This window comes from Hirundo rustica, chromosome 2, assembly GCF_015227805.2.
Source record: "Hirundo rustica isolate bHirRus1 chromosome 2, bHirRus1.pri.v3, whole genome shotgun sequence".
NCBI lineage: Eukaryota > Metazoa > Chordata > Aves > Passeriformes > Hirundinidae > Hirundo > Hirundo rustica.
The window spans coordinates 84,027,360-84,053,535 of NC_053451.1; the positions used below are offsets into that span (position 1 = coordinate 84,027,360).

The following is a 26,176-nucleotide window of genomic DNA, read 5'->3' on the forward strand; positions in this document are numbered from 1 at the left end:
ACCTGAAGACTCCGTCTCTTTCTTGTGTTTGGCTCAGAGCTTTGCAGAGGGCAAAAAGGCTCTAAACCCACCTGAATCTTGGGGAAAAAAAAACCCGAGACACACATGGTTCAGCACACCTGTGGACAGGCCCTCAGTGCCTCAAGCTTTCTCTAGAGCAGATCAGTGGAAGAAGGAAGAGCTGAACCTTGGAGCCAGCAGGGAGCCTAGAGGGTGGGTCAACTGTCCCACAGTGGTCCTACAGACGCAGATCCCGTCGGACAATTTCCCACCACTCTGCCCTCCATTTGAGGTCTCCTTTGGCAAGATGTTTCTAGGCAGCATCCAGCCCCCAGCCTGTGCCTGATCCTACTGCAATGGGGCTGTTGTTTTTCTAAGCAGGGGTTTCTTACTCTGCACCTCCCCTGTTTTTTTTCTGAACACAACAGAATGACTTGGCTGCATCATCTTCGTTCCTGTTTTGTAATAAGAATCCCTGGACTTCAACCAGTCACTAAAGTACAACAGTTTTTCATAATTTAAATCAAAGTCTAGAGGAAATTAGAAAATAATATCTTTTTTTTCATGCAAAACTCCCCAAGGCTCAGACAGGGCTTCTTCTGGGACTCTGAAAAGACCACAAGGAGACATAACTTGGTTCAGTTTTATTATATCAATATCTCAGGAATAAAAATGCAGGCAAAAAAAGCTCACTACAGGGATTAGTTTTATTTTGCAGGAACTCAAGTATAAATTCAGCTCTGCTTTTGTCAGATTCAGTGTTAAAATCAGAGAGACTGATACAAGCTGAAGCAGACACACTACACATTTCTTTTGTAGATTGTTTCTTGTGGAACAGGTGTTAGTTTCTTTTTTTCTCTCCCCGATCCAAAGGCAAACCAAGCCAGGCTGCCAGACTTGCAATACACGCATGTTGAAGATCTGTTACTGTTGAGTCTTCTGACAATGTATCCGCTTACAAAAAGGTTGGCAAGCCTTAACTGAAAGCTAAGATGTTCACAGCCCCCTAAGCAGAGAATAGCATATTTCTCAGCTTTTTCTGTCTTGTTACATACATAAAACACGTACTACTCTTTCCTTCCTAAAACAGCATCATAGAGTTTTCCAGTCCTCTTGACTTGAATCATTCCAAAGCCAGCTGCCTCCAGGAGCTTGCTGTACTCTGAAGCTGTTCGCTCTTTCCCTTCTGTCTGGACCAACATGTTCATTGAATACAGTTGGGTTTCCACAGGCCCACTTTTATCTTCGTTCAGAAGCGATTCAACCAGCAGCACTCCACCACCTGGTGAAGTGAATAGAAAGAAAAGACACCCTGAGCAATGAAAAGCTGAGCTATTTTCAAGCTGTTACTAGGACAGATCCTAACCTTACTTTTAGGAAGAAGCAATCTCTACATTAAGTCATATTTCAGCATCACAGAAGACAATGAAAGAGCCAAAGTATTTGGAAATTTCCCATTTTCCCCAGCTGAAATCAGGACCTTAGTGATTTTGCTTTGAAGGCAGTGCTTTTCAATCTCTGAGGCTTCATTGTGATACTTAATGGGATTTTTTACTATGATGTACACACCCATTGAAACAACACCCAAAATTCTCAATCCTTACACTTTATGCCTTGAAAGAGGAGCTCCTGCAGAGGAAGCAAAAACTGGAAGCCAGACAAAGAGATCTTAGACCAGGTGCTGATTGTCTCAGCTGCACATGGTTGGCTTAGGGAAAGCAAAGGATTAAACCAAGAAACTCCCGCACTGAAACTCTGCCTCCCAAATGGAGCATCAAGACTGGTGTCCTTAATATTGCTGATAGGTAAGAGTCTCTGCTCTTCAAGAGTTCACACCTACCAGGTTTGCAAGCTTTGTAGACTTTTGCCAGCAGTTGTTTGCATTTGTCATCATCCCAATCATGCAGTATCTTGGATAAAATATACAGTTCAGCTTCAGGTATTGAATCATTAAAGAAGTCTCCTGTAAAGCAAGAATACATACATTTTACAAATCCTCAAAAGACTGAGAGCTGAGTTATGCAAATATTTTCAGATCTGGTCAATTCCAGGCTGTCAATATCCTTCAGATGTATCAGACAGCAAGGGAGCTACCAAAGTCCTTGGTTGCACTGCATAGGGAATTTTGCTCTAGATCAGTCTCAAGAAGATCTGAAACATTTAAAGGCAACAACTCATCCTGAAACAGACTGATGCATAGGAAAGCATCTGAGTTCAGGTTTTCTCCAATGACAGAAATTCAAATTCATAAAGCACTAAGGAGATAGGTTCACATGGTTTCTGTCGTGAGAAAGAAGGAAAGAATATTGCCTTCTCTAACAAAGTTTTCAAAGACCTTCGGTAATCATGGAGTTACTTCATAAATCCATACATATCTCTCACCTCCTAACACTAGCTTTGTTATTCCTTTTGTTTAGCACCAGGTGTACTGCATTCAGATTTTTCTCAGCATTTTACTTTGTCACTTCTTCTCCCATTTTGTTCTATCTTTGTTTTTAGACACTCCTTTCTCTCCTCAAGGCTTCTTTTCTCTCTCTGGGCTTTGAGCAGTATTAAACACTTTCAGCACTTTGAAGACTTTTGTAAACATTAAAAATGAGATCTCCCTATACTCATTTTCCTCATACATGGTAAAAAGACTATGCAGGCTCAGTGGCCTGGCAAGAGGAATAGGAGCTAGCTCACCCACTTTCAAGGTCTAAAATATCTTAGGACTTGTAGATCAATCAGTTGTGACCAGAGAAGGAAGAACTCTTGCTCAGAGCAGGCCTGGCATCCCTCACATCAGCCAGGAGGTTTGGACAGGAGAAAAGGGGAATGTTCGGAAAATTTTTAGCAAGGCACAGCAGATTTCAAAAGTGCAGATGCTTTTTTTTTTTTTTTTTTTTTTTTTTTTTTTTTTTTTTTTTTTTGCTAATGTACCCTTGTTCTTAAGAAATTAAATAGCTCTCTTCGGGAATTAATGTTGCTGAATAACTGAGTTGTGTCTCTGACAGCTGCTGATGGACAACTGGGACAGCTGCAGACTCGAGCTGGGGAGGCTGCAGCCTGCAACCCTGTCCCCATAAGGGGCAGCTGGAACCCTGAGCCTCCAGTATGACACCTCTGAGCAGAGCCAGGGCTCTGGAGCAACAGCTGTGACAACACCACACCACTGCCCACACCTACCTTCATGGAAAGTGATCTGACGCTCCTCGGGGGAAACAAATTGTTCTTTGGCCACTCGTACAACTTTGGGTAGGTCATAAATTGTGACCGTAGAATTTGGATACAAAGAAACACACTCTTGGGCCAAAGCTCCTCCACCTCCTTTGGGGACAGTAAAAGAAGTTCAGTACTGACACAGACCCAACCAGTTCAGTGACACCCCCATGAAAGTATATAGGCAATGGTGCACTCAGCCTCGTGGAAGCTGGCAATGTACGTTTGCACCCCGTGTGCTGGTGAGAGGGAAGAGGAGGGGCAGGAGAAGGCACTGTCTCCACGTGTTCTGCAGGAAGTTCTGGGACCTGCAGCACCCAGGCACGTGGGGTTAGCCCCAGCCCTTACTGCTCTTACACTCCCTCCTAGCCAGACCAGCTGTGGGTGCAGGAAGGTGAAATGTGAAAACAGAGTCACTAAGCCAGGCACTGGGGAAGAAGTGAGGGAAGACAGGGGGGGAGACTGCCTCATCCCATGAATCCTGGCAGCACTCAGCAGTGCTGGGACAGAAGGGTGCTGCAGGATAAGACGCTGTAGGCAGTACCTCAACAACAGTGACTAAAGGGGAGGAAGAAAGAGTCTAGCACTGCAAGAATGCACCAAGCAAGGCATGAAAAAATGCCAAAGCTGCCACATCCACAAGAGAATGAGTGACTACTTACATAAATCAGACCGTGGAGAAAAGCATTCAGCTTCCTAATGCTCTCATCACACTCAAATTTCTGTTTTTAATCCAACCAAATCAGTAAAATGCTCCTTATATTGCTATGTCCTGCTTTCCATTGTTTTGCCCATCATATAACATAGGAGTTGTTCTTCTCTACAGAGCTTATAAGAGGCAGTTCAGAGGCCTGTTAAAGAAGATCTTCTGACACTCACCTCCCAAGTCATAGATCTGTGTGAAAGGGGAAAGGTCAAATGCAGCAAGAACATCTCTGCCACATATGGTCCATACTGAGTTCTGGCCAGCCATGAATTTTAGCATTTCTTCATCTGATCTGGCAATGCAAACAGAGACAGCACAGATTCAGAGACACCTCAGTGATTCCTATCATATAACTGCTGCTATATATTTTAGCTTAAACAAAAATCTCTGGGTTTAGTGACAGAGAATATGTCCTCTTTGCATATAAACCTACCTTGAATATTACTGTATCAGGAGGGTTCAGCTGTGAATTCATGCATTTAAATAAGGAATTAAGACTAGTGAAATCCAACAGTGAGTTATGCTGCTCATTCTCAGAATTTCCAAGGGATTTTTTTCCTTCCACTACCATTGCCTCCGCCTCTGTCAGAGATCTTTGATGTTTTTCAGATTAGGAAATGTTATACTTCTGTTCAAAATATCAGACAGTGTTCCACTAATTGATATTGTTGAAAAGTAAAAACACTGAATGACACTGATGAAAGGAATTCTCACATCGTTATATTTAGTTGTCCTGAGCCATAATTAAAAACAACAGTTTTATTCACAACAAGAAGGATAAAATTTCTATAAATATTTTAATGATTACCTGTACATTGCTCCAAAAGGGTCTTTAGATGAAACGCCAAAAGCTCTTTCATATTGGTTTCTTCCTTCTCTAGAATAGCAATTGAAAAAGCCTATGAGAGTGCTGATGTATTTCTCAACCTCTCACAAGAATGACTGGTTCATTTCGAGGCTGGGGTGGGATGGCACTTTGAACAACCTGATCTAGTGAGAGGCATCCATGGTAGGAAGGTTGGAACTAGATGATCACTAAAGTCTCTTCCAACCCAAACCATTCTAGGAGTCTGTGATTTATGGGAACATACCTGAGGTAAAGGTGCAAGACCGATGCAATCATCACCATCATCCACACCATGATGTGTTTGGTCATCAGTTGCATGGACTGGAACAAGTGAGACTCCAGACCCATATTAAACTGCCCCAATAAACCTTTACAACAGAAGGATCCTTAGCCACCATTACTCATCATTTTCTTTGTTGATGCCACATACAGTAAGAGCCACTGTCATGACAAAGTGTTTTACTGAAGGTGAAATAAAGAAATCTGATTTCTAGATCATCTCTATAATGACAAGGAAAAGGAAAACAAGAACATACACAAATAGAAAATGGTAAAAAAGCACACATATTGGCCATCTTAACAGCTGAGTTATCTGTTGCTTTTAATTTCTGAGAACCAGCCAGCATCTTTATTGAGCTCTTCCCCAGAAACACACCATTCAGAGCAGTGACACAGATGCTGCAAAGCACCACACAGCACACAACACTCCTCCTTACCTCACAGCATCAGCCAGGTACTGCCAGCACAAGTAGACTGTGTTGGAATAATACATCATAATGTGATACTGAGACTTTGGACTTGATTTTGTAAGGTAGACATTGGAAATTTCTGCGTTTCTGTAGAGGGCTAAAGGTAAAATAAATATATTTACTAACATATATGATATAACACCTTGCCAAGTCTATTGCACAGCTTGGTGTTTATCACCAGAAGATGTCTATACAGCCAAAGACACAACCACATTACTTTTACTACCAAATCCTGCCCCATTCCATCCAGGCAAATATTATCTCCCTATGCTTAACTCCAGCACCAAACATTTCTTTCAAGGAGAGCAAAACAAATGCCTTGTAAGTGTTACCATTTACATATAGGCTTCTGCCCTCAGAGGTAGCCTTCAGTGTGCTCTATTTAAGTGAGAAGTCTTTACAGTCAAGTCTTTTTTCTGATCAACAAGGTCAGCAAGTGGGGGGAAAGTTCCCAAAACAGCAGGCCAGCCACACCTACCCTCCCTCAATTCACTAGAGCAGGACCTTCTGCAGACAGAAGAATGCCTAAAGGACTCCCAGAAATCTCCCCCGCTGCCTCCAACACATCTACAGTGGCATCACTCACCCACAGGAATGGCATATCAAAAGAATATAAAAGATAGATCCTGCTCTCCCCAAACTCATTGGGCAACAACTATAATCCCTAAAACAGAGCATGTCAACACAAGGCAGAGCAGGGGACACAACTTGTTAGACTCTAACTAGTCCTGGCCAGCTGTCTGTTGGACAGAGATCCTTACTGTCCAAGTGGATTCCATGTTTCTGATGTAAGAAAAAACTTACATCACCTTACAGTTCTGATCAACAACCTAAAAAAAATAGTTCACATAATGTTAAAAACTCTAAGAAAAACAAAACCTGTTTTAAATCATGCTGTTACCATCCACCCTGGCATTTTGTTTTGAGTTCAAAATCCTGCCCATGCCCCAAAGGTTTCTTGAGACAAGCTCCACAGATGTCCTAAATATCTTCTCCAAGGTCACATGAGTCTCTTGCACAAAGATGTTTAGGGCTATAGAGCTCTGCACCTGTGTTTCACTTCATACCTGTGATCATGCTGACGTTTGCCTCTTCTCTTTCAGCTAAAGAGTGAATCCCAGGAGTGATTCTTTCCTTGTTCCAGCTACATTTACTGACTTAACATTTGATATCGCCTTCTCCCACACACATATTACCTCACTTTTAAAACCATCAGTGGTTTAAGTCTTTCAACTTATTCCCATTCCTCTGCCTTTATTACCTCCTTCTTGTGTCATCTCTATTGCCAAGAGCTTCAATCCCACACAGGCATCCAGCAGTCTTTTCATGCCCATGGTGCTGGCTCCCAGATGTGCAGCAATGGCATCTGAAGACAGAGGCTTTCCTGACTCCAGAAGAAGATCAAACACCCCCAACTCACAGGCAGTGAACATAACCTGGGGGTAGGGGAAGATGGGACCAAGGGATTAGCTGAAAGAACAAAACCTACTGCATTTTACAAACTGCTCTAATTAGGGAAAACATAAATTTAATAATATTTATCTCAGATAAACTTGTATTTCATGTAAACAAGTCCAATTATTAAATTGTAGTTTATCTGAGCACCGATACAACATACTATGCACGCAATGCACTCATTGGTCTTTCTTTTCTCCTTTTCCAGTGAATGCTTTTTAGCTTCCAAGAGTCCACATTTAGAGACCAGATTCTGTGTGTAGATGTTCCTGCCTCTTTCTTTCCAGGAAATTCTCACAATTTCCTGGAAAGAACAAAGACAACACTGGGTGGTGGTGCTTGTTCTCTGTTTATGTTTCTGTTCTTTAACTAAGGATCTAACACATGCTTCAGCAAACCCTGGAGACTCATGGCTTGCAGTAGGGGAAATATCCCAGTCTATGGATCTTGTTTTCAGGGATTGATGTGAAGGAGTACAGTGATCTTCCAGAAGCAGGGAGTTTCCTCTCATCCAGGACTGCTTCATTCAACCCAACAAAATTGCCCAGTCTTTCCACAGAGTTGTGTAACCTCTCCAGCAACATCCATCAACCTTCATACAGACACAGCTAACCATACATTAAAAAACAAAACAAAAGAAAACAAACAAACAAACAAACAAACAAACCCAACAATTCTTCTTTAGCTATATATACACAGTCAACTTTACAAGAATTAGCCTTCTACTCTGGTCACATAAACACTCCTGAAACAGTAACAAAGACATCAATTTAATTGACTGCCTGTATCTGCAATGAGCTACAGAAATTCCTGTACTATGAAGCTCCCTTTACCCTGAGTAAAAACATGGCTTAACCAAGGCTGAAACTGTTTCTCAAAAACATAGTACTAACAGTGTTGGAAAGCATCGGGCACTTCTTTTTCTCACAAAGTGATTTTTCCTTATCTACTTTTCCTCTCTTTATTGTCAGCTCTGCTTTTCAGGAGCTTAAGGTGCAGCAGTATTCGCACAACCCAAAGAGCATTCCCTCTGTTACCATGTTGGGCAGAGGTACAGCAAGGGACAGTAGGAAAGTTAAGTAGTAAATGAGGAAAAAATCATCCATTGCACTGGTTATTATAATTTTATGCCCATGTGCTTAGGAAAATTGCATCAGGAAACAATAAGAAGAGTGGAATTACTAGTTTTGCCTTTGTGCCTTAAAAATATGTTTGGAAAAACAGTCATTATACCAGTGCTTTCACCTCTTCCAAATATTTATGTTCAGGACCTAAAGAGAAATCTCTGAATATTTCTGTCTCATACTCTTATTTCTAAGAGTTATATTTCTTACCTTTGACACTAAAAATCCATTGCTGTATTGCATGATGATTTGAGGATACTCAAGGTCTTCTGTGGAACCCATCTTCCTTCTGGACTGAGACACAGATTTCTTGGCTCTCTTAATTTAAATAAGCTTCTTTTCACCAGACACAAAGCACAGCAGGTGATCCACATAATCTTATTGCTTCTGAGAAATACACTGGTTACAAAATGTGTTAGCCGAGTTATTTGGCTTTGATGGGTCTTTCTACCTGGTTCAGCTGTTTCCTTGGATCTTCCATCATCAAGCATAAGGCTAAAGAAGCAGTGTGGATTAAAGCTTGTCAGTCCATCAGTCAGCAACACGCTGGTACCTCAAAAGCACTTGAAAGCTTATTATAAGCAAAACAGGAATCAGAACAGAAGAATACCAAGCACCTGAACTCAGTGCAATGCACCAGCATTCATAAACCAATGCAGAATCTTACTTAGGACTTGAAACATGCTGTGGGCACAGTCCAGGGTACCCTGGGCTGGCAGCAGGGTACACCCCATTCCTAGGTCCAGAAGCAGCAAGTCCAAAGAGAAGCTGTAAGAATCGGTTGCTATTTTCTCACTGTGACTAGTTTGCTGTGATGGTGACCACTCAGGTAAAGCTTAGGAGGAATTAAGTCTGCATTTGTTACTTTTCTGTGTTTTGCAGGTCCTCCCACCCACCCTGATAGCAGCTTAGAAAGGAATAGCCATTTGATAGCAGCACCTCACTCAGCAGGGGTGTCCTACTTGTGCTTTGCCATGTTTTGACAGAGAGGGGGTGCTTAAGGATGACAATACATTTTACATTTTCCAGCTGGCTACTACAGTCTTCCTCCCCTTCTCTGCAAAACTAACCATGGGCAGCAGAAGGCCCTTGGGAAGAAACAACGAAATGACTGTCAAGTGCAAGCAGGGGCATGGATTTCAACTTCACACAGGACATACCTCATAGGTTTTTCATCAGAAAATTAAACCCCTGGATTACTTTCCTGAAATCTTGCTGCCCCCACTGTTCATTTCTCTATCTCTGTCTGACATCTTGCCCATCTCATCTTGGGATAGATGTGGCAACACTAAGGGAAGGAAAGATCCTTTCCATCATGGAAAAGACTCAGATTTTATATCACACATTAAGTGTGGATCCCTTCAGGAAACAACATTAAATTGAACCTTATTTAGGTCATACACTGAAGGTAAAATGTTACAAACCAGTATTTTTTCAGTGGAAGCTTTCTCCATGCTTCAGATTCTACTGTATAATCCCTCTCTAAATTTGTATTTCCATTCAGATCCCTACATTTTAGCCAAAAGATATTTTATTTCTTTTAGCCAGTAGTGAAATAGCAAGTTTCTTTGAGAGTTGGCTATTAAAGTTAGTTAAGCAGGTGTAACAGTTTCAGCCTTTTTCCCCCCTCTGTGTGCAAGCTCAGAAACAGTACCTGTTATCAGGCTCTAACACCATGGTTCCCTGCGTTACCATGTGTTCATACCAGGTATGAACGTGCAAGAATTAGAGCAAACACCAAACTGCAGAAACATGTAGAACTTCTCCTCCTGGCAAACACAGCCTATAAACATAGTGCTGTTGTCTTGTTAGTGCACCAGATTCGGTGCTCAGTACAGATTAGACACTAATATTCTGTGTATTTAGTATGTGCAGGCTGGACACCCCAGCACCAGCAAACCTCTGGCGCAGTGACTGTGCATCTGTGCAGCTTGCATTTAACAGGACACTGAAAGTTTCAAACGCACAGCAATATTCTTAACGGAATGTAGATATTGCTTCGCCGGACTCCAGGGCGGTTTGGATGGATGCAGACGAGAGATCTCTGAAGTCAGATTTTAGAAGATGAGGTTTATTATAAAGGGTGTGGGGCCTTGCTTAGAGTTGCCCGGCACAACTCATGGCAGGGCCCAGGGAGTGGGGGAAGGGAGAGGTAGGGAGAGAAAATTCCAAGAGAAAGGTCCTAGGGGAAGGGTTCCAGGCAAGAGACCGATCCACTCTCTCAGCCCCCTTATCAGGGGGCTTCAAGGTGGGCTGGAACAAGACTTGGGCCAATGGGGTTACAGATACCTGATACTTCATGGGAGGGTTACAGGTGTGGGATGAACCATACATTGGGGAGTGAGACAGAACATTCAATTTGACCTTTGGACCTATCTGCAGGTAACTTTCAGCTGGCCATATAATTGTTTTCCAGACATTCAGTAGCCAGGACATCTCAGACATCGAAACTTGCTTTCAATTCTATCTCACTTATGGGTTTCATATTCTCAGAATCTAAGCAGTCATATTTATAAGGCTTTCTAGCTTCATCCTCCCCAACAATGGAAACCTTCCCCTCCTATCTTCAGCTCAAAGGAGCACACATGAGCTTAGTTAGTATTTACAAACTTCTGTCTGCATATGCAATAAGCTGTCAGCAGATTTCATTTATTTGGACACATCTAGATCTGCTCTTGGTGAACACACTACAGCCTTCCCAGTTCTTTGGTTTCATTCCAAAGACAGCTTTGTAGAAGGAGAAAGTTTAAGAAAGTCTCACTAAGTCTCCATCTGCACAGGTAACCAAGTCAACTTATTTCCCTCAACTTATTCCCTCTCCTCCAATGAAAACAGAGAACTAAATCGTAAATAATCACACATCACCAGCCAAAGATAATTATTGTTAGCCAAAAGGATTAGAAAGCTATATGAAAATAAAAATATTTCTCTTCTAAAGGCCAATTCTACCTGCTATTGAGAAACTGATAAAATTTCATGCAAGCTTAAGGATTTCCCACTCCTGGGAACACAACAGATATTCAGCCCCAGGCCAAAAATGCACTTCACTTAAGGCAAAGTTATATGATACATGAATCTCCACTAATAAAATGACCACACAGTTGATTAAACACACTTGAATTTCTTCTTCAATTATGACTGAATCTGTCTGTTGAGGATACCAGCTATAAACATCTAATGGGATTACTATGAGTAGTAAGATGTAGGGGAGGAGGCTTGCAGATAACCCGCGTAAGACTGAAAAAAGCCACATGCAGTCTGTAGCTGTTTCCACATAAATTGTTAGTGAGGCTTAAAGTTTAATCTCCTTTTAAAGCAACAAATGCATTCATGAAGATGAAATTGCAATGGCTTGCTTTCTCTGAAAACCCTATCAAGGTTTCTCTCATAGGGCTTAGACCACATGCAGGCTAAAGCCCTTATTTTACCACTACAGTTCTATTTCAGTGATGCATTTTTCTTTGCCTAAATGACTCACTACAGTTAAATGCTACACAAAAAAACAATTATGTCATTTTTGCATAACATTTGAAAGTAAGAAATTATCTATGAACAAAGGAGATTTAGTAAAATTAATGTGTCTGCTAGTGAGAAATGGCAGATGACACTATCTTCTCACATGAAACCTTCCTTATAAGCAAAAACTACAAAACCCAAGGATGTGACTATGATAAGTTTCAATAATGCCAGTAGGGAAACAACTGTGCCTTGCTATCATGACTAAGTCTCTAAGTATACCCATCTTATAACAGGTGCCCTGGAAGAGCACTAAGGTAATAGTTTGTGGCCCTTCTTTTGACAATCCTAAAAGAACAAGATACTCAGTATCATACTTTTTCTTTGAAATACAATATCAAGTTTTAAATGCTCCTTTTATTCTTCATAGCTTCTAATCTCATCTTTTACAACAGATGTTTTTTTCTAGTAACATTGCTATTATTTCCATCACTTTTGACACAAACCAGTTTTAGTTTTTTCCTGTTTTCATCACATATACTAATGGCAAACACTTGGAGTGGGCTGGAAAACCTATATATCCAGCTCATTTTCTAAGCAAACCCTCTATTCTCTTTAGATTCACTTACAGTAAAAACTCTGAGAACATCTTTTAAAGTGCATCTCAAGCAATCCAGAGTTTTCCTTAGTTTAATTTGTGGATGGCAAATAATCTCTCAACAAATAATTCAACTAAACAGTCATTGAGATTTCTGTCAGAGGAAAATCCCAGCAGATAAGAGTCATAGTCCTCCTGAGGATAGCCAGCTACACCAACTAGAAGTGGTAGATGCAGAAGCTTCTGAGAGAGAGAGAGAGAGAGAGAGACGCAAACAGAAAAACTAGATGGATAGCAGCTGAGGCAGGCTCTGATTTCAGAAATTACTTGTGTTCTGTCAAGCATCACAAAGGAAAATTGTGGATATACAACTGCCTTAAACAGGCCACTTTAGAGGCCTGCTGGAGATGGCAGGAACACCTTCCTGCCCAGGGGAGGTGGTGAATAAATTCCTCATTTTGTCTTGCTTGTCAATGCAGCTTTGGCTTTACTTTTATATTGCTTTTATCTCAATCCATGAGTTTTCTCTTTTACCCTCACAATTCTCTACCCCATCCCACCAGGGGTGTGTGAACAGCTGCATGGAGCCAAGTTGCCAGCTGCTGTAAACCACAGCAGCAAGCCACGTGCAATGAAAAGAGAAGATTTTTCCATGCCTTCCCTTTTACAGGGAAGGTAGAAAGTAACAGACACCACTAGGTACTTCCTCAGAGCATTGACACACATCCAGGATCATATGCAGAATTGCAGGGAAAATCTAATCTGAAGGTGATAAATTCTTGTTCAGACACTTTTCTGGCCGTGCCTGGGAGTGACATCCTTCATGCTGTCCTACAAACAGTCCAATATCATGGACAGCACACCTGAACACCCATGCAGAGAGCAGGTAGAGCTCACTTGGCAGGTGCTACTGTGCACCTGCAGCTAGATTAGTTATCAAGTAGAGAGCAATCCCAGCCTTAGCCCTTCAAAACTTTCACAACATATGCTATGGCAAAGCATTAGCCTGAGCTAACCTATGAATCATCTTTTTATCAGGCAGCAGGAGATTCAGGAGGTGCAGCACGTGAGGGGGAACCAGACCAAATTAATTTTCTGTGCTGCCACTAAAGACAAAAGGATGGTGGTGCACATCACTTCAAACAAGCCTCAAGAGCCCAGTATTAGATTAATATAGGACACTTGATTCATTCTGTGTACCCACTTCTGAAGAATCAACAGCAACTAGATTGCTGCTTTATACAAACACTAGAGAAAAGTGCAAATTTACTGCAAAGCAGCAAAAGAAACTTTCTACAAATAATATGTTCATTAGACTCAGGAAAGGCCAGTTTAACACGATGCAATGTAAGCTTACTGAAATGGGTGTTGTATCCAGAATAACCAAATCTCAAAAGCAGGATACCAGATAGAGACACAGGCAACACATTATAAACTCAATTTTGATCTGTATAGTAATACAAGACATCAATGGCCAATTTTGCCCACATATTTATAAATTAAGGTATTTGCCAAACTAGTTGGTTTAACTGTAGCCTTATATAGAATGTAGCAGCATCTCTAGCTCTGCTCTCAAACATGAGTAGCCAAAATAGTCTGTTATATGATCCTATACAAGAACTGCCCTAAAGCAAAATCCAGGTAGTTCTGATCACCAATCAACTCTCACTAATTTTTCTTTTTAGCCTTGTGGCACAGATAGAATCTTGTGTTCACAATTCTGGGAGTGACTGCAAAAAATCCCCTTTCCTCTGTCAGCTTTAAAAATTATGCTTCCAGGTAACGTATCAAATATTTTTTATACACATACCTAATTATGCCTACAGCTTTATTTTAGGACAGTGAATAGATTACAGAAGTAGAGCAAATTAAAACCAGGATTTGGATATGGTTAGAGCTTTGGTAATCATTTTTACTAATATTAATTACTGCTGGCAATTTGACTCGCACATTATCAAAAACCCTTTACCACAGTGGGAAGTAATCAGATGGAAAACATCACAATAATCATATTGAAGGGCTTTGGCCTTGCTGTTGTAGAAAAGCTGTTGTTTGACTAAGCTGCTTCCCAAGACACCTAGTGCAGGCTGAGGCCAGGAGATAAAAAGAAAACTGTAGGTCAAAAGGCTGCTACATGCAATGGCTCATCAGCCCTCAGACAGATACAAGAGGAGACATTCCTCAAGGATAAGAACAGGACTATGCAGCAACACTGTCCATAGCAACAGGAACTTAGGTTTTTTACCCCTTGGAGACTCCTGTTCTTTGCTTCACAAGGGCTGCAGAAAAACCACTTCTGGTTGCCACTGCCAACAACTATGATGAAGCAGCAGCATATGCACCAGCTCCTGCCCAAAAAAGGGAACCCAAGAGCTTTGGCCCACAAACTTCCTACCCTCTTCAGCTCAGACCTTGCTGAAAGCAGTCTGTGAATAGCAGGGTTCATATCCTCCAAGAGGAAGAGGTCACATGCTCCCTTGTATCACTAGATGATCAGTACACTTCAAAACTCTATGCATCCTCAAGAGCAAAGCGGGATCCCCCTTGATCCTATCCTTCCAGCAAGGACATAAAGGAGACATTGTGGTGACAGATGTGAAACCTCTCCTGACACCGAGCGCAACCAAGGTGCATTCTCACAACCAAGAAAACTCTCCTCCCGCCTCACCATGTGAGTTGAGAATGATCAAGAATGACAGCAGAACACTGGAATAAGCACTGGGCATTTCTTGGGACTCAGTACATGAAATAGGACTCAGAGGTCTCATTGCTGCCTACGCTTTCCAGCAGGCATGAAGACAGGGCTGTAGCATAAAGCTGCCCAATCAATGGTTTAATAGGATTGACACCCTGTATTTATACCACACCAATCATACTCACTAGGGAAAAATTTCCACTAGTGAAGGAAAAAAAACTACCAGTTAAGAGTGAACCTGAGCTTTCCCCAGAAACAAAGCCTGATTTTAAGCTAAGCTTTAACTGACAGGTATGGCTGCCTAACACAGGGCAAGAAACTGGGTGAGTTCTTAGCTTTGCAATGGCAGAACTCCACATTTTGGAATGAGGACACAGAAGAAACAATCACCTCCCTTGACCAGATGGCAACGCTGTACCTGATGCACCCCAGGACACAGTGGACCCTCCCTGCTGAGAGGATACACTGAAACCCATGTTCAACTGGCCATCAATCACAACCCCCAGGTCCCTTTCTGCAGGGCTGTCTCCAATGCCTCATTCCCAGTCTGTGTGTACATCCAGAGCTGCCCCATCCCACATGCAGAGTCCAGAACCTGCCCTTCATACAGCTGGTGACTGCCCAGCCCTCTGATCTGTCTATGCCTCTCTGCCTTCGAGGGACACAACAGCTCCTCACAATTTAGTGTTGTCAGGGTCTTACCTTTTCTGTCCACACCTAGTAACTGCAAAGATTTCAGCAGCATGGTCTAGTAAGAAACAAACCCACATGGACTTGAAAGTAACGCAGACAAACTCAGTCAGCCAAGGATCCAGTTGAGCTGCAACACTAATGTGCTTCTCTGACACTCTGGGAAATAGATGCACTTTGATTTCATGCATCAGTGTGAGGAAAATGGCATCTGAATGCTGTAGTTAAAGAGCACACGTCCTGCTGAATTAGGAGTTGACATAGCTGTAACATAATAGGACCATCAAGAAGAGAAGCTGAACTTCATTATTCAAATGCACTGAGCGATGCTTTCAACAAACAGGTTCTTAACACAACACTTCTGCAGATTTTAATACACTGACACATGGAAACAGCAACTTCAGTTCACTGGAAACAGATTTCTTTTTAATTTTTACCATAAAAATGCAAAATAATTTTTTTCACTGTAACATTATAGCTTTTAATTTTCCTGAGCTGCATTTTAAAAGCGAAAGTATTCTTAAATGGATTTAACAAGAGACACTGCAGCCTTACTTTACAACAACACAAGTAAAAATAATTTAGCAAGAAGGCCCCTTTTTCAAGACAATGTTCAGCTCTTTATGTACCTGAAAAAATGTTTCAAGCAGCCCTATGCCACCTGAAATAATTACAAAGCCAAATATGTCAACAAAATACCAGAACAACTTTCGACCATTTTATCATTGTTTGTTACTTCCTACACCAGGTCTGCCTCTCTTACATGGAAGTATTATACAAAGGCATTACATACCAGAATAATTTGGGCCACAAAGCCTGGCATCACACGGACATATGAAGGAATCAAAGCAGTTTAAAAGGTATCCTGCATAAGTTTATAGTCAGTTTTAAGAAAAAATATGAAGTCCTGCTATCCACCTCAATCAATAAGAACTCTACTTTGTTAAACATGATTTCATTGAATGCACCAGGAAACACTCTAAATCAAATCCGTACGTAATAGCTTGTCACCTCTGAAGTTCCTATAACTGGCATCTGTGTATTTCTTAAGCCAAATCAGGTGATAAAAACTAAATACACTAAAATTACGTTTTAGAAAACTGAAACTGAAGAAAACAGGTTGGTTTTTAGCACTTTAGAACTTGAACACAAGCACAAGTGATTATACCTATATTGTGACAGAAACCTAGAAAGAGACAACAAAGGAAGGTCAGAAAAATCAGGCATCTCTTTTCTTGATTTCAGGGACTAGATGCGAGCTAAGAATTGGTTGAAAGAATTGTGTTTTCTAGCAGTCACACTGACGAGGTCTGGCGTCCAATTCTGTGGCCCTTTTGTCCCACCACAGCCTTTCAAAGGAGCCAAGGCCTCTACTACCCACTCCAAGTACTGCTCTGCTTATTCAGTGATCACCTCCGGTGCCTTCGCCTCCTGCTCACACTTCTGCGACTACGACTCCTCTCTCTTCTGTCCCGCCTATGCTCCCTACTGCGCGTTCTCCTGTAATGCGAACGTCTGGGGCTTGCACTTCTCCGCCGAGGACTGCGGCTTCGGCGAGGGCTGTAACTTCTGCTGGAGTGCCTGTAATACCTCCTGTCTCTCCTATGCTTTTCATCCCGGTAACTCACATCTCTTCTGTGTCTGCTGCTCTCCCGCCTACCCTTACTCTCATCACTGTTTATGCTGCTACATGAATGGCTCTTCCTTCTCCTTGGCTCCGTTCCACGTTTGTCCTGCTCACAGTGCAAGTCCTTCTTGCAAGTGTTCTGGTCATAGCTAGAGAGGCTTTTCTGGTCCTGGTTACTGGCAGGAACACATGTAAGTACCCCCGAACCCCCTTTGTCAGAACACCTCTCGGAGTTTGTAGTATGAAGATTCTGACCTTCTTTGACATGAACTTTGTCGTGAATGTTGCCATTTAAGTACTTGCATTGAGTGTTTACACTTTCAGGGGATATTACTTCTGTTTGAGAGCCAGGAGCCAGCTTGCCTGTAACAGCCTGTCCTGAGGTAGAAGTGATGCAGCTGGATGACACAGTGTGGGGAACAGTACTAGCACTTATCAGCACGTCAGTCTGAGATACTTCGGTTTCTTCTTTGCTTTGGTTAACTGCATCCATTTTCTTGCTCAGAAGATTGTTCAGCAGTTTCTCCCTCAGTTCCTTTTCTCTTCTCTGCAACCCCAGTGCTCTCTCTTTTTCCTCTTCCACACGTTTAAGCTCAGCCTCCTGGAGCCTTCGTCTCTCCTCTAGCTGCTGGAGACAAATCTTTTCTTCATTCTGTTCTTGCTCCAAAAGCTTTACTGTCTGAAAGACAGTCAAAGGGAAGAGTAAACAAAAAATACCTTCTCATGCTTCCAAGTTACAACATAACACAAAGGCAGCAATACGGCAAGAAAATAAAATCTAAGCAACAGAACTTAACCATCCCAAAATAAAATGGTGTTTCCTTTTTAAAGAGAGGAAAACCCCAAACCAATCAACCAACAAAATCCACTAATCCAAAAATGCTGTAAGTTGAAACATTATTTGTCCACAATTCTTGAGAGATTCTTCGTGGCTCCTCAATATAACCGAAGTAACAACATGTGAAATCTGCAGTATTGAAATACATTTATCAGGGTCAAAACTTGAAGGTTTATATCAAATTTAAAATTTAAAATTTCAGTCAAATTGAAAATGTTTTAAATTTTATTGAGAATAACTTCTTTTAGATTGCCATCTGTGGTTCATAGATGACTTTACAATGAGTCCATAAAAACAGTAAGTAATTAAACGGACTAATATTATGTAGAAACTGATTGTCATTTGGTCGACCACTTTATAAACTCACGATACTGGAAAAGCTTCAAACTTTTTTTCTATTCTGACCTAGTCAAGTGGCTTAGTGTAGACCTCAGAATTCTCTAAATGAATGAAACACTCTCTGTTTCATCAGACGACCTTTCCACAGCAATAAAGTTAAGAAAAGTCTGCACAAGGCATTTCTCCCTTCTTCCAGTATGTACTGAGCTGGACATAGCACTGTGAATTCAAAAACACTCTTAAAGTGTAGGAAAGAAAAAACCTGTGGTTTTCCACATGGCTTTTCATTTCTACAAAAAATATTTCACACACAGTACACAATACGGTTTTATCCAAGTCTTAAGCTTCAGTGTTTCAGTGAAAAAAATAACAATACCATTAGACAGAATCTAACATTTGAAACCTTTGCTGACAGTACTTTTCCTACAGATGAAACATTCTACATATTTCAAACACTGAGTAACAAAACTTCAATCTCTGAAACTACAAAGAAAAGGGAACAGAAATTCTGTGAGGCAGAAAACAGCATCCAAACTGAAATTAGAAAAGGAGTCTTGCATCTTATCCTATGTGGTTAGCTCACTTCATCATGATCACACATTCTTTTACTGTACTTAAGAAAACCTGACAATTAATCTACAGCTAAAAAATGCTATTCAGGACTACAGGTTCAAGTTCACCTTGTTTTACCTACAAGTGCATATCTTATCAAGACAGAAATACTGTGTCATTGCGCTTTTCTGAAATTTTGGTCCAAGGAACAGCAGCTGCAGAGGTAGTAAACCTGGAGTTTAATGAACAGTGCTCCCCACCTCCTCACAAGCCAGTAAAGGGCTTTGTTCTGCTGGGTTCTTCATTAGCTTCTGAAATAAATATTGAAGTTACCTTTGCTCTGCTTAGCAGTTCTGCAATTAATCTAATGGATTGAAGATTTCTCTGAGCTAACAGGAGCTTCCTTTCTTCTAGCTTTATCTTCTCTTGAAGTTTTCTCTGTTCTTCAGCTTGAAGCTTTTCAAGTTGCTTTTTGTTCCGTCGAACTTCACGATCCTTCTGTTTCTGTTCTCTCTTGCGCAATTTCTCTTCTCTTTTTCTCTCTCTCTCGTATTCTTCAAGCTCTCTCTGCTTCCTAAAGAGATAAATATTCTTGCATTATCTAGGCAAAGCACAATTTCAAACTCCTACTGTATGTACAATACATTTTATATTCCAAGTAAATTTGTTTCTAAATAAGTCAAGTTGATGAAGTACAAAACTAGAAAACTGAACATTTTAACCTTTACTTACTTGCAAACAGTCATATTCTGTCCATTTTTAACAAGTTAGAATTAAAAGAAAAAAAAAAATGGCTACAGCAAAGAATTGGTTTTTGAACTACTGTGACCAGAGACAATAACAATGCATGAGGCAGCTGGGCAGAGAATTATCACAGCAAAAAGAAAAATGCCAAGCCAATGAATGTGCGCAGCAGTGGTGGGTTTTATTTCTGTGATTAGGACAAAATGGTAGTTTTCTGCTAAAAGCCAAGGGTCTCTGAAACTAAGTGCCTAACAGCAAGATTTTTAGGAAATTGAGTATTTTGCAGGTTTAATATTTTGAATGGAACAAAAGAATAAGTGGTAAACTAAATAACCACTTTAGTTTAAAAGTTTCAGTTTTAAGTGCCTCACTAGCTACAAGAAACTTGTGTTACTTATCTTCTATCTTTTGATGCCAATATGAAGGAGCAGTTTTGTTATGTTTGATTGTTAAAACTGTATCTGAACAATAAGCAATACCTTTCTTCTTCTTTTTGTTTTTCCTCAGCTTCTTTCTCTTTACGTTTTTGTTCTTCTCTCTGCTTTTCAAGCTCTTGAAGTTTTTGCCTTTCAAGCTGACGCTTCTTAATTGATGCATCACTGAGGTGTTTTGTTGAGTCAAAAGAAACCTTTACATGATACAATTGAAAATGGTTTTAAGGAAACAGAAAAAAAAATCAAAAATTACAACCGGACAATTTTAACTTAGACTTGGTGTAAGTACAATCAAATGTGTAACACCTTTTTCAAAACAAAGGGAAGTTCTCTATGTGTCCAGAAAAAGCACCACCTATGGTAACCAGGTAATTGGGTACTAAATGTGTGCACACATGTAGCAAAATCAGATACCACTTCATATTCTGTGTGTCACAACCAAAAATAAACTCTAATGGCTGAGGCTCTGTCTGTCCAATGTTTTCAACGTGTCAGAATGGGCACATACAGAACTCTTAATGCGTGCACGCATGTAGCAAAATCAGATACCACTTCATATTCTGTGTGTCACAACCAAAAATAAACTCTAATGGCTGAGGCTCTGTCTGTCCAATGTTTTCAATGTGTCAGAATGGGCACATACAGAACTCTTAACTGTTAGGGACTGTACAGCACTACGTTGAAATAGTGTAAATAAAGGCCTTCCTTTCTGCCTAAAACTGTGATCCTTAAATTCAGCAGAAGACATAGCTCATTCAGCACGTGGTTCGAGCCTCCCCACCAGTTCTAAAACCAAGATTCCCAATTTGAGGTACACTGGGCAGAAGATCCCAAGTCATGGGAACAGAAAGAAAAGAATGACGCACACATCTGAAAAAGGAAGCTTCAGAGGTGCTGGAACAGGACACCACTAGACACTACAACCCTAGTGTCCTAATCACCAATTCTGAGTGCAGGCAGGCAGGGATCTGTAACACATTTCTACACACCCATGGTCATGAACCATGAGGCAGAGAACAAGGAGCACATCCTCTGCAGTTTAATCTACTCAGGCCTTACACAAAATGATGTTTCACTAACAGACTAAGAGGACAAAGAGGTACAAACAGACAAGGTGTGGTGATCTTGTATGACAGAGAGCTGCTGACCTGATAGGGCAGCTGCCAGGAAGGCATGGCTCTTCTTGCACAGCCAAACTAAGTTTGGGAACCCTGATCCCCTGCATGTAAATGACAGTTTGAATTTCACCAGGTCAAGGCACAGTTTTTATTCCACAACTGACAAGCTTCAATAACAAGATAAAACATTACATTATTTTACTTACACTGACTAAACTACAATTTGAATAAATACCTGGATGTTCCCACATTGCACAAAGGAATACTCAAGTTGTTTGGTTTTTTTCTGAAATAGACTCCCTGGTTTGATGAATGACTACAGAACATACCAAAACACATCCACAAACATTTCACTCAACCGGTACGTAAATGCACAGACCACCTCCAAACAGAGTAAGTTTTCTTGAGACCATGCTCTCAGAGACACTACATCTGAACAGACTGCCTTGTTCCCTCCTGTCATAGCTGTAATTTCTAAGACAATGAGGTTACAGAAAAGTTCTTCTGGAAAACTCTGCATGTAAATATAATGAAATAAGCATAGAGATTTCACAGGAAGCTGTGTTACAAATGAAAATTATCGTTTAAATTTTTGTGGGGCCTTCCTGTATATCAGGTTCACTAACGATTAACTGTGTATTTCCCAGACAAACAAGCCACACGCTACTAAACCTTTTAGTCTTGACCTTTGACTCGTAGACCTAGTTATCAAGGCAGGGACCAAATACAGAGACTGTGAGATTCTCCCCCAAAATGCCCCTCTGTAGTGAACACATGAAAGAATAATACACTTCACAGTCAAGCTTTTGGAGAAATTTGTCTGAACTTGTTCAGCACTGGAATTTTAAGTGAAATAATGATTTATAAACACATATTATTTTCTAAAGCAATTTATGAAATCGTGTTCATAAATTTGATCCTTCCATCAGCAGTTCTCATTTTTAGAACAGTTTTGTTAAGGAAAAAAACAAAATCCCACTAACTTTAGTCACGCAATCTAACAACACATTTTCCTACCAACATTTTCCTTTAAAAATCATATTAAATCTGTCCCACAAAGCTACATTACTGCTGTCAGTGCAGCCTGTTGTGATCACTATGGTATACAGATAAAGGTTTCAAGCACTGTGGAAATAACATTTAGTTGTACTCGGTCTCTCACACGGGTTCCCACACAAAAGGCTGCAGTCTCTCACCTTTATATTGCAAGCCACTGCTTTGCCATCATCGCCCTTGTACATCAGCTTCATCCCTCGCAGGGCATTCATGGCCTCGATGAATCCTGCATACTCTCGGTACTGAACGTATGCTTCAAAGTTTAAATGGCCTCCAAAGCTGAAAGTGTGAAAATTCCTGCCAGTCATTTCTTCTCTGTAAGGGTCCAGCATGGGTATGTCCACATTACGGATTTCTCCAAATTTCTGGAAAACTTTTATAAGGACTTCTTCATTTGGCTTTTCCGAGCCAGTCTCCTTTGCTGCAAACCACTTACAAGGCAAACCTTCCAAGTGAATGGTATCTGGCCTTTCCCCAGGCAAGGTTTCGTTCATATCTTTCGCATCACGGAAAAATGAGTCCCAGTCATGTCTGGTAGGAAAGTCAATCTTGTATTCCGCAGCACGCACTTTTAAAATGTCAGAGAAGCCGCTCAGCTTTATTGTTTTGCCATCAAGGCACGCCAGAAAAGATTTAACCAAACTTTTGTTCTCGACCTCGCCTTCAAACCGAATGAAATCCATTGTGCTCTTAGAAATCCGCAGAGTGGAAAACTGATGAGTTTGCACCATCCCCTTCAATCTTTCCATCACTTCCCAGTTCGAAATGGATTTTCCCGGTTGCTTCAGCTGAGGAAGTGCCACACTGATGGTCATTTTTGTAATGGGTTTAAGGTATAACCCACAGGGAGCACAGAGCTCTACAGCTTCTGATGTATCATGAACTATTGTTGCAGCAGCCATAACAAAGAAAAGGCATAGGATAAAAAAATAAAAGATGCAAGTTTAAGTTGCAGGCCAACAGTAGTCAAATAAAATAGCCCTTATCCATAAATAATTTAATTCTTTGGTGATTTAACCATTCCCAAGTTAAAACGATGCCTCTTAACACAAGAGTGAATTAGACAATTACAACTGAGTAGCACAAACATCTTAAATTATTTTAAACCACTAGACCCTGTAAGTAATTAAATCTCTGTAAGGCCTCTGAATAAAAAAAACAAGAAGCTGATGACAGTCTTAGGAACACATGAAGCTGGTATGTGATTGCTCAGAAAGCAGCTACCCTTTCTCAGGAGGGAAGGGACTGGCGGCGCGATGTCACACCGCTCCCCAATCTACTTAACAACCAGTGAACCCCAGCAGGCTGGCGCCGAGGCGGATCTCACGTTCTTCGGAAGGAAGACCTGGAAGGTGTCTGCAACGAGAGAAAAGCGCCCCTTTTATTTAAAAGCCCGGAGCGCCACCGCCCCTCCCTGCCGGCAGCGACGAGCAGCCTCCGCAGGACAGGGCTGGGCAGCAGCGCGAATCGCACCGGAGCCAGCGGCCACCGCCGGCAGCTGCCCCCGGCGGGCGGAGCCCGGGCGGCGGGGGGACACCCCGCGAAGACGCCAGCGGGGAAAGCGCCCGTCGCCGATGCCAGGGTCACCCGCACCTCGCCGCCGGCTCCCGCGCGTCCCCCGGCGGGCAGAGCCCGGCTGCGCGTCCCTCGCTCCCGCCGCCCGGACGGGACCCCCGCGCCCGCCTCACCCGCAGCTGCCGGGACACACCACCCCGCGTGCGCCGCCGCCGCTTCCGCTTCCGCGTGGCGCGAGGCCCCGGCCTGCCGGAGCGCCTCGCTGCGGCGGGATGGCGCCGCCTGGCGGCGGGGCGGAACGCACGGCTCAGGAACACGGGGACTCCGCTCTCCAGGGAAACGCGGCCCGCGCTCCCGGCGTCCGCGGGGACGCTCCGTGCGCCGGGCTCAGCGTAGTCCGCTCGGCGTGCGGACAGCTGGGGCTCACTGAGCGGCGGGGTTCCTCCTTGCGCAGAATCAGTTCGGTGGGAAAAGAACCGCCCGGTCATCGAGTCCAACCCATGGCCGAACACAACCGTGGCAATAGACCGTGGCACTGAGTGCCACGTCCAGCCTTTTCTTAAACACCTCCAGAGACGGTGACTGCACCGCCTCCCTGGGCAGCCAATTCCAATGTCTAACCGACCTCTCTGTGAAGAAATTCTTCCTAATATCCAACCTAAACCTTCCCTGGCACAGCTTGAGGCCATTTCCTCTTGTCCTGTCGCTGGTTGCCTGGGAGCAGAGGCTGACCCCCGCCTGGCTACAGCCTCCTTTCAGGTGGCTCTAGAGTGATAAGGTCACCCCTGGTGACCTGGTCCTCTTCTCCAGGCTAAACAACCCCAGCTCCCTCAGCCGCTCCTCACAGGACACGCTCCCCATGGACATGCACTCCGCAGGACCTGTGTTCCCTCTGCCAGCCCAGGACACGAGGGCACAGCCACGGCCGCCCTTCCCCTAGAAGGCAAAGCAGGGCGGACTGTGGTCACCTGCCCCCGCTTCACTATTTTAAAACATGCACCAGGTCTAGCCTTGGGTAGAATTCCACCATTTGAGACACTGTGACTGCAGAAACCTTCAGCAGCAGGGTGGGTGCAAATAATGGCTTTGAGGCACCATTGATCTCAGCTCAGGAGATCACCATCAATCCAGCAGCTGCAGCAAGAGGTCTATTTTGCACCGCAGATGCTGGTAACTGCTGGTCCTACTCAGTTTCTGTTACGTTTAAGTAGTAGTATAAACACAGAATAAGGAACTACTGCCATCATACAACATTTGAAACAGTGCGTGCTTTGTAGTCTGAGAGCCCCTGCATTGTATGTCACTCCTTCTACAAACGTGCACTTGGGAGCACACAAAGCTAAGCCAGATATGTTCCAGGGAGTTTCTGTAGCATGACAAGCAGACCCTGCATATGGCAATGATTTTGAATCCTGTGCATAATGATAGTTCCACTGCTCAAGACTGTGCCAGAAATCAGTATTCTGTATTTTAAACTCAAAGACTAGAACAATGTTCTGAAAAGTTACAAAACCCCAGCATTGAGGTTACTCCTGACAGAACATCTGCCTCAACTTTAAAGTTATCACAGACTATTTTTCCAGTATACTCAAAAGAACTGTTACAAACGTTATCTTTAAATGGGCAAGAGGAAGTATTGACACACCTTTTAAAAGATGTAATCAAGCACCAATACAAGCGGTAGAGAAAGGGTAAACTCTGCTGAAACGCAGTCCTTTTACGTTGGGCAGATGTGTTATTCTCATTATTACTTTTTCAGTGAGATACTTAAATGAGTAAATGAAATGTTTTGCTTTGACTTTCAGAGTCTGAAGTGAAGGTCAGTAAAGCAAGGATAGAAGGATGGGACCAACAGGATAGAAGGATGAACCAGCAAAGTAAACACCAGTAAGGGACAGTATCTGAGTGCAACTTTGCATATAAATCTTTTACTGTAAGACATTGCTTTTCCCCAACTCTGTCAAATACCTTGTGCTGTCGACCATACAAACCACGTCATGTCTGAAAGTTTGTACCTTTTTTTCTTACTTCAGCTGAGTTTAATGGAAGATGTCACTTCTACCTATTATCTCTCTTCTGTACCTTCAGTAGTTGAAACACCAAATCCCACAAAATTTCACTAGAGGGAGTGTGTGTTACTTACATATAAGAGACCTATTCATAAACAGAATTATAATAGGCTATAAACAGCATATACTAGGTTTTATGTTCATGCCAGAATACAGATCATTCTTCCTTTCTTGGAAGAGGATATAATCCTCCCAACTACACATGGTCCCATCTGTGTACTTCTTCTGCTCTTCCTGAAATGCACTTTTTTCTTGACCTTAGTGGTCATTTGCTAAAGCATGCAAGATGTTACGTGGGTGTTTACATAAATTAAAACAACAACCCAGTATGATTCCATTTCCTTTACTTCCATCTTCCTTCCT

The 26,176-nt window shown here is 42.1% G+C and overlaps 2 protein-coding genes across 6 annotated transcripts; both read right to left on the minus strand.

Moving 5' to 3' along the window:
• Window positions 1–1,067: 1,067 nt before the first annotated feature.
• On the minus strand, window positions 1,068–8,365 carry ASMT (acetylserotonin O-methyltransferase). The gene is made up of 8 exons (XM_040056147.2): window positions 8,293–8,365; window positions 6,765–6,939; window positions 5,471–5,600; window positions 4,716–4,784; window positions 4,081–4,199; window positions 3,169–3,309; window positions 1,841–1,963; window positions 1,068–1,282 (listed from the first exon to the last, which is right to left on the minus strand). The coding sequence occupies exons 1-8, from the start codon at window positions 8,362–8,364 to the stop codon at window positions 1,068–1,070; spliced, it is 1,044 nt and encodes a 347-aa protein (XP_039912081.1). The 5' UTR covers window position 8,365.
• A 7,510-nt stretch (window positions 8,366–15,875) lies between these two features.
• On the minus strand, window positions 15,876–23,964 carry AKAP17A (A-kinase anchoring protein 17A). 5 transcript variants are annotated; one of them, XM_040056599.1, is made up of 6 exons: window positions 23,918–23,949; window positions 23,454–23,585; window positions 22,370–23,112; window positions 20,101–20,249; window positions 19,211–19,451; window positions 15,890–17,827 (listed from the first exon to the last, which is right to left on the minus strand). In XM_040056599.1, the coding sequence occupies exons 3-6, from the start codon at window positions 23,042–23,044 to the stop codon at window positions 16,931–16,933; spliced, it is 1,962 nt and encodes a 653-aa protein (XP_039912533.1). In that variant the 5' UTR covers window positions 23,045–23,112; window positions 23,454–23,585; window positions 23,918–23,949; the 3' UTR covers window positions 15,890–16,930. The 5 variants fall into 5 exon arrangements, with proteins under 5 accessions (XP_039912534.1, XP_039912533.1, XP_039912532.1 ...); XM_040056598.1 differs by lacking the exon at window positions 23,918–23,949 and adding an exon at window positions 23,823–23,905; XM_058419468.1 differs by lacking the exon at window positions 23,918–23,949 and adding an exon at window positions 23,823–23,876 and having other exon boundaries at window positions 23,557–23,585.
• Between the last annotated feature and the right edge of the window lie 2,212 nt (window positions 23,965–26,176).

Coding starts and splice junctions, on each gene's coding strand:
- AKAP17A (XM_040056600.2), bottom strand. CDS start 23,131: ATGGCTGCTGCAACAATAGTTCATGATACATCAGAAGCTGTAGAGCTC. Junction 19,452..20,100: donor AAACAAAAAGAAGAAGAAAG/GTATTGCTTATT, acceptor TTATCTCTTTAG/GAAGCAGAGAGAGCTTGAAG. Junction 17,828..19,210: donor AACTGCTAAGCAGAGCAAAG/GTAACTTCAATA, acceptor ACTGTCTTTCAG/ACAGTAAAGCTTTTGGAGCA.
- ASMT (XM_040056147.2), bottom strand. CDS start 8,364: ATGGGTTCCACAGAAGACCTTGAGTATCCTCAAATCATCATGCAATAC. Junction 5,601..6,764: donor AGAGATGACACAAGAAGGAG/GTAATAAAGGCA, acceptor TTTTACCTTTAG/CCCTCTACAGAAACGCAGAA. Junction 1,964..3,168: donor TCAGATCACTTTCCATGAAG/GTAGGTGTGGGC, acceptor CTTGCTTTACAG/GAGACTTCTTTAATGATTCA.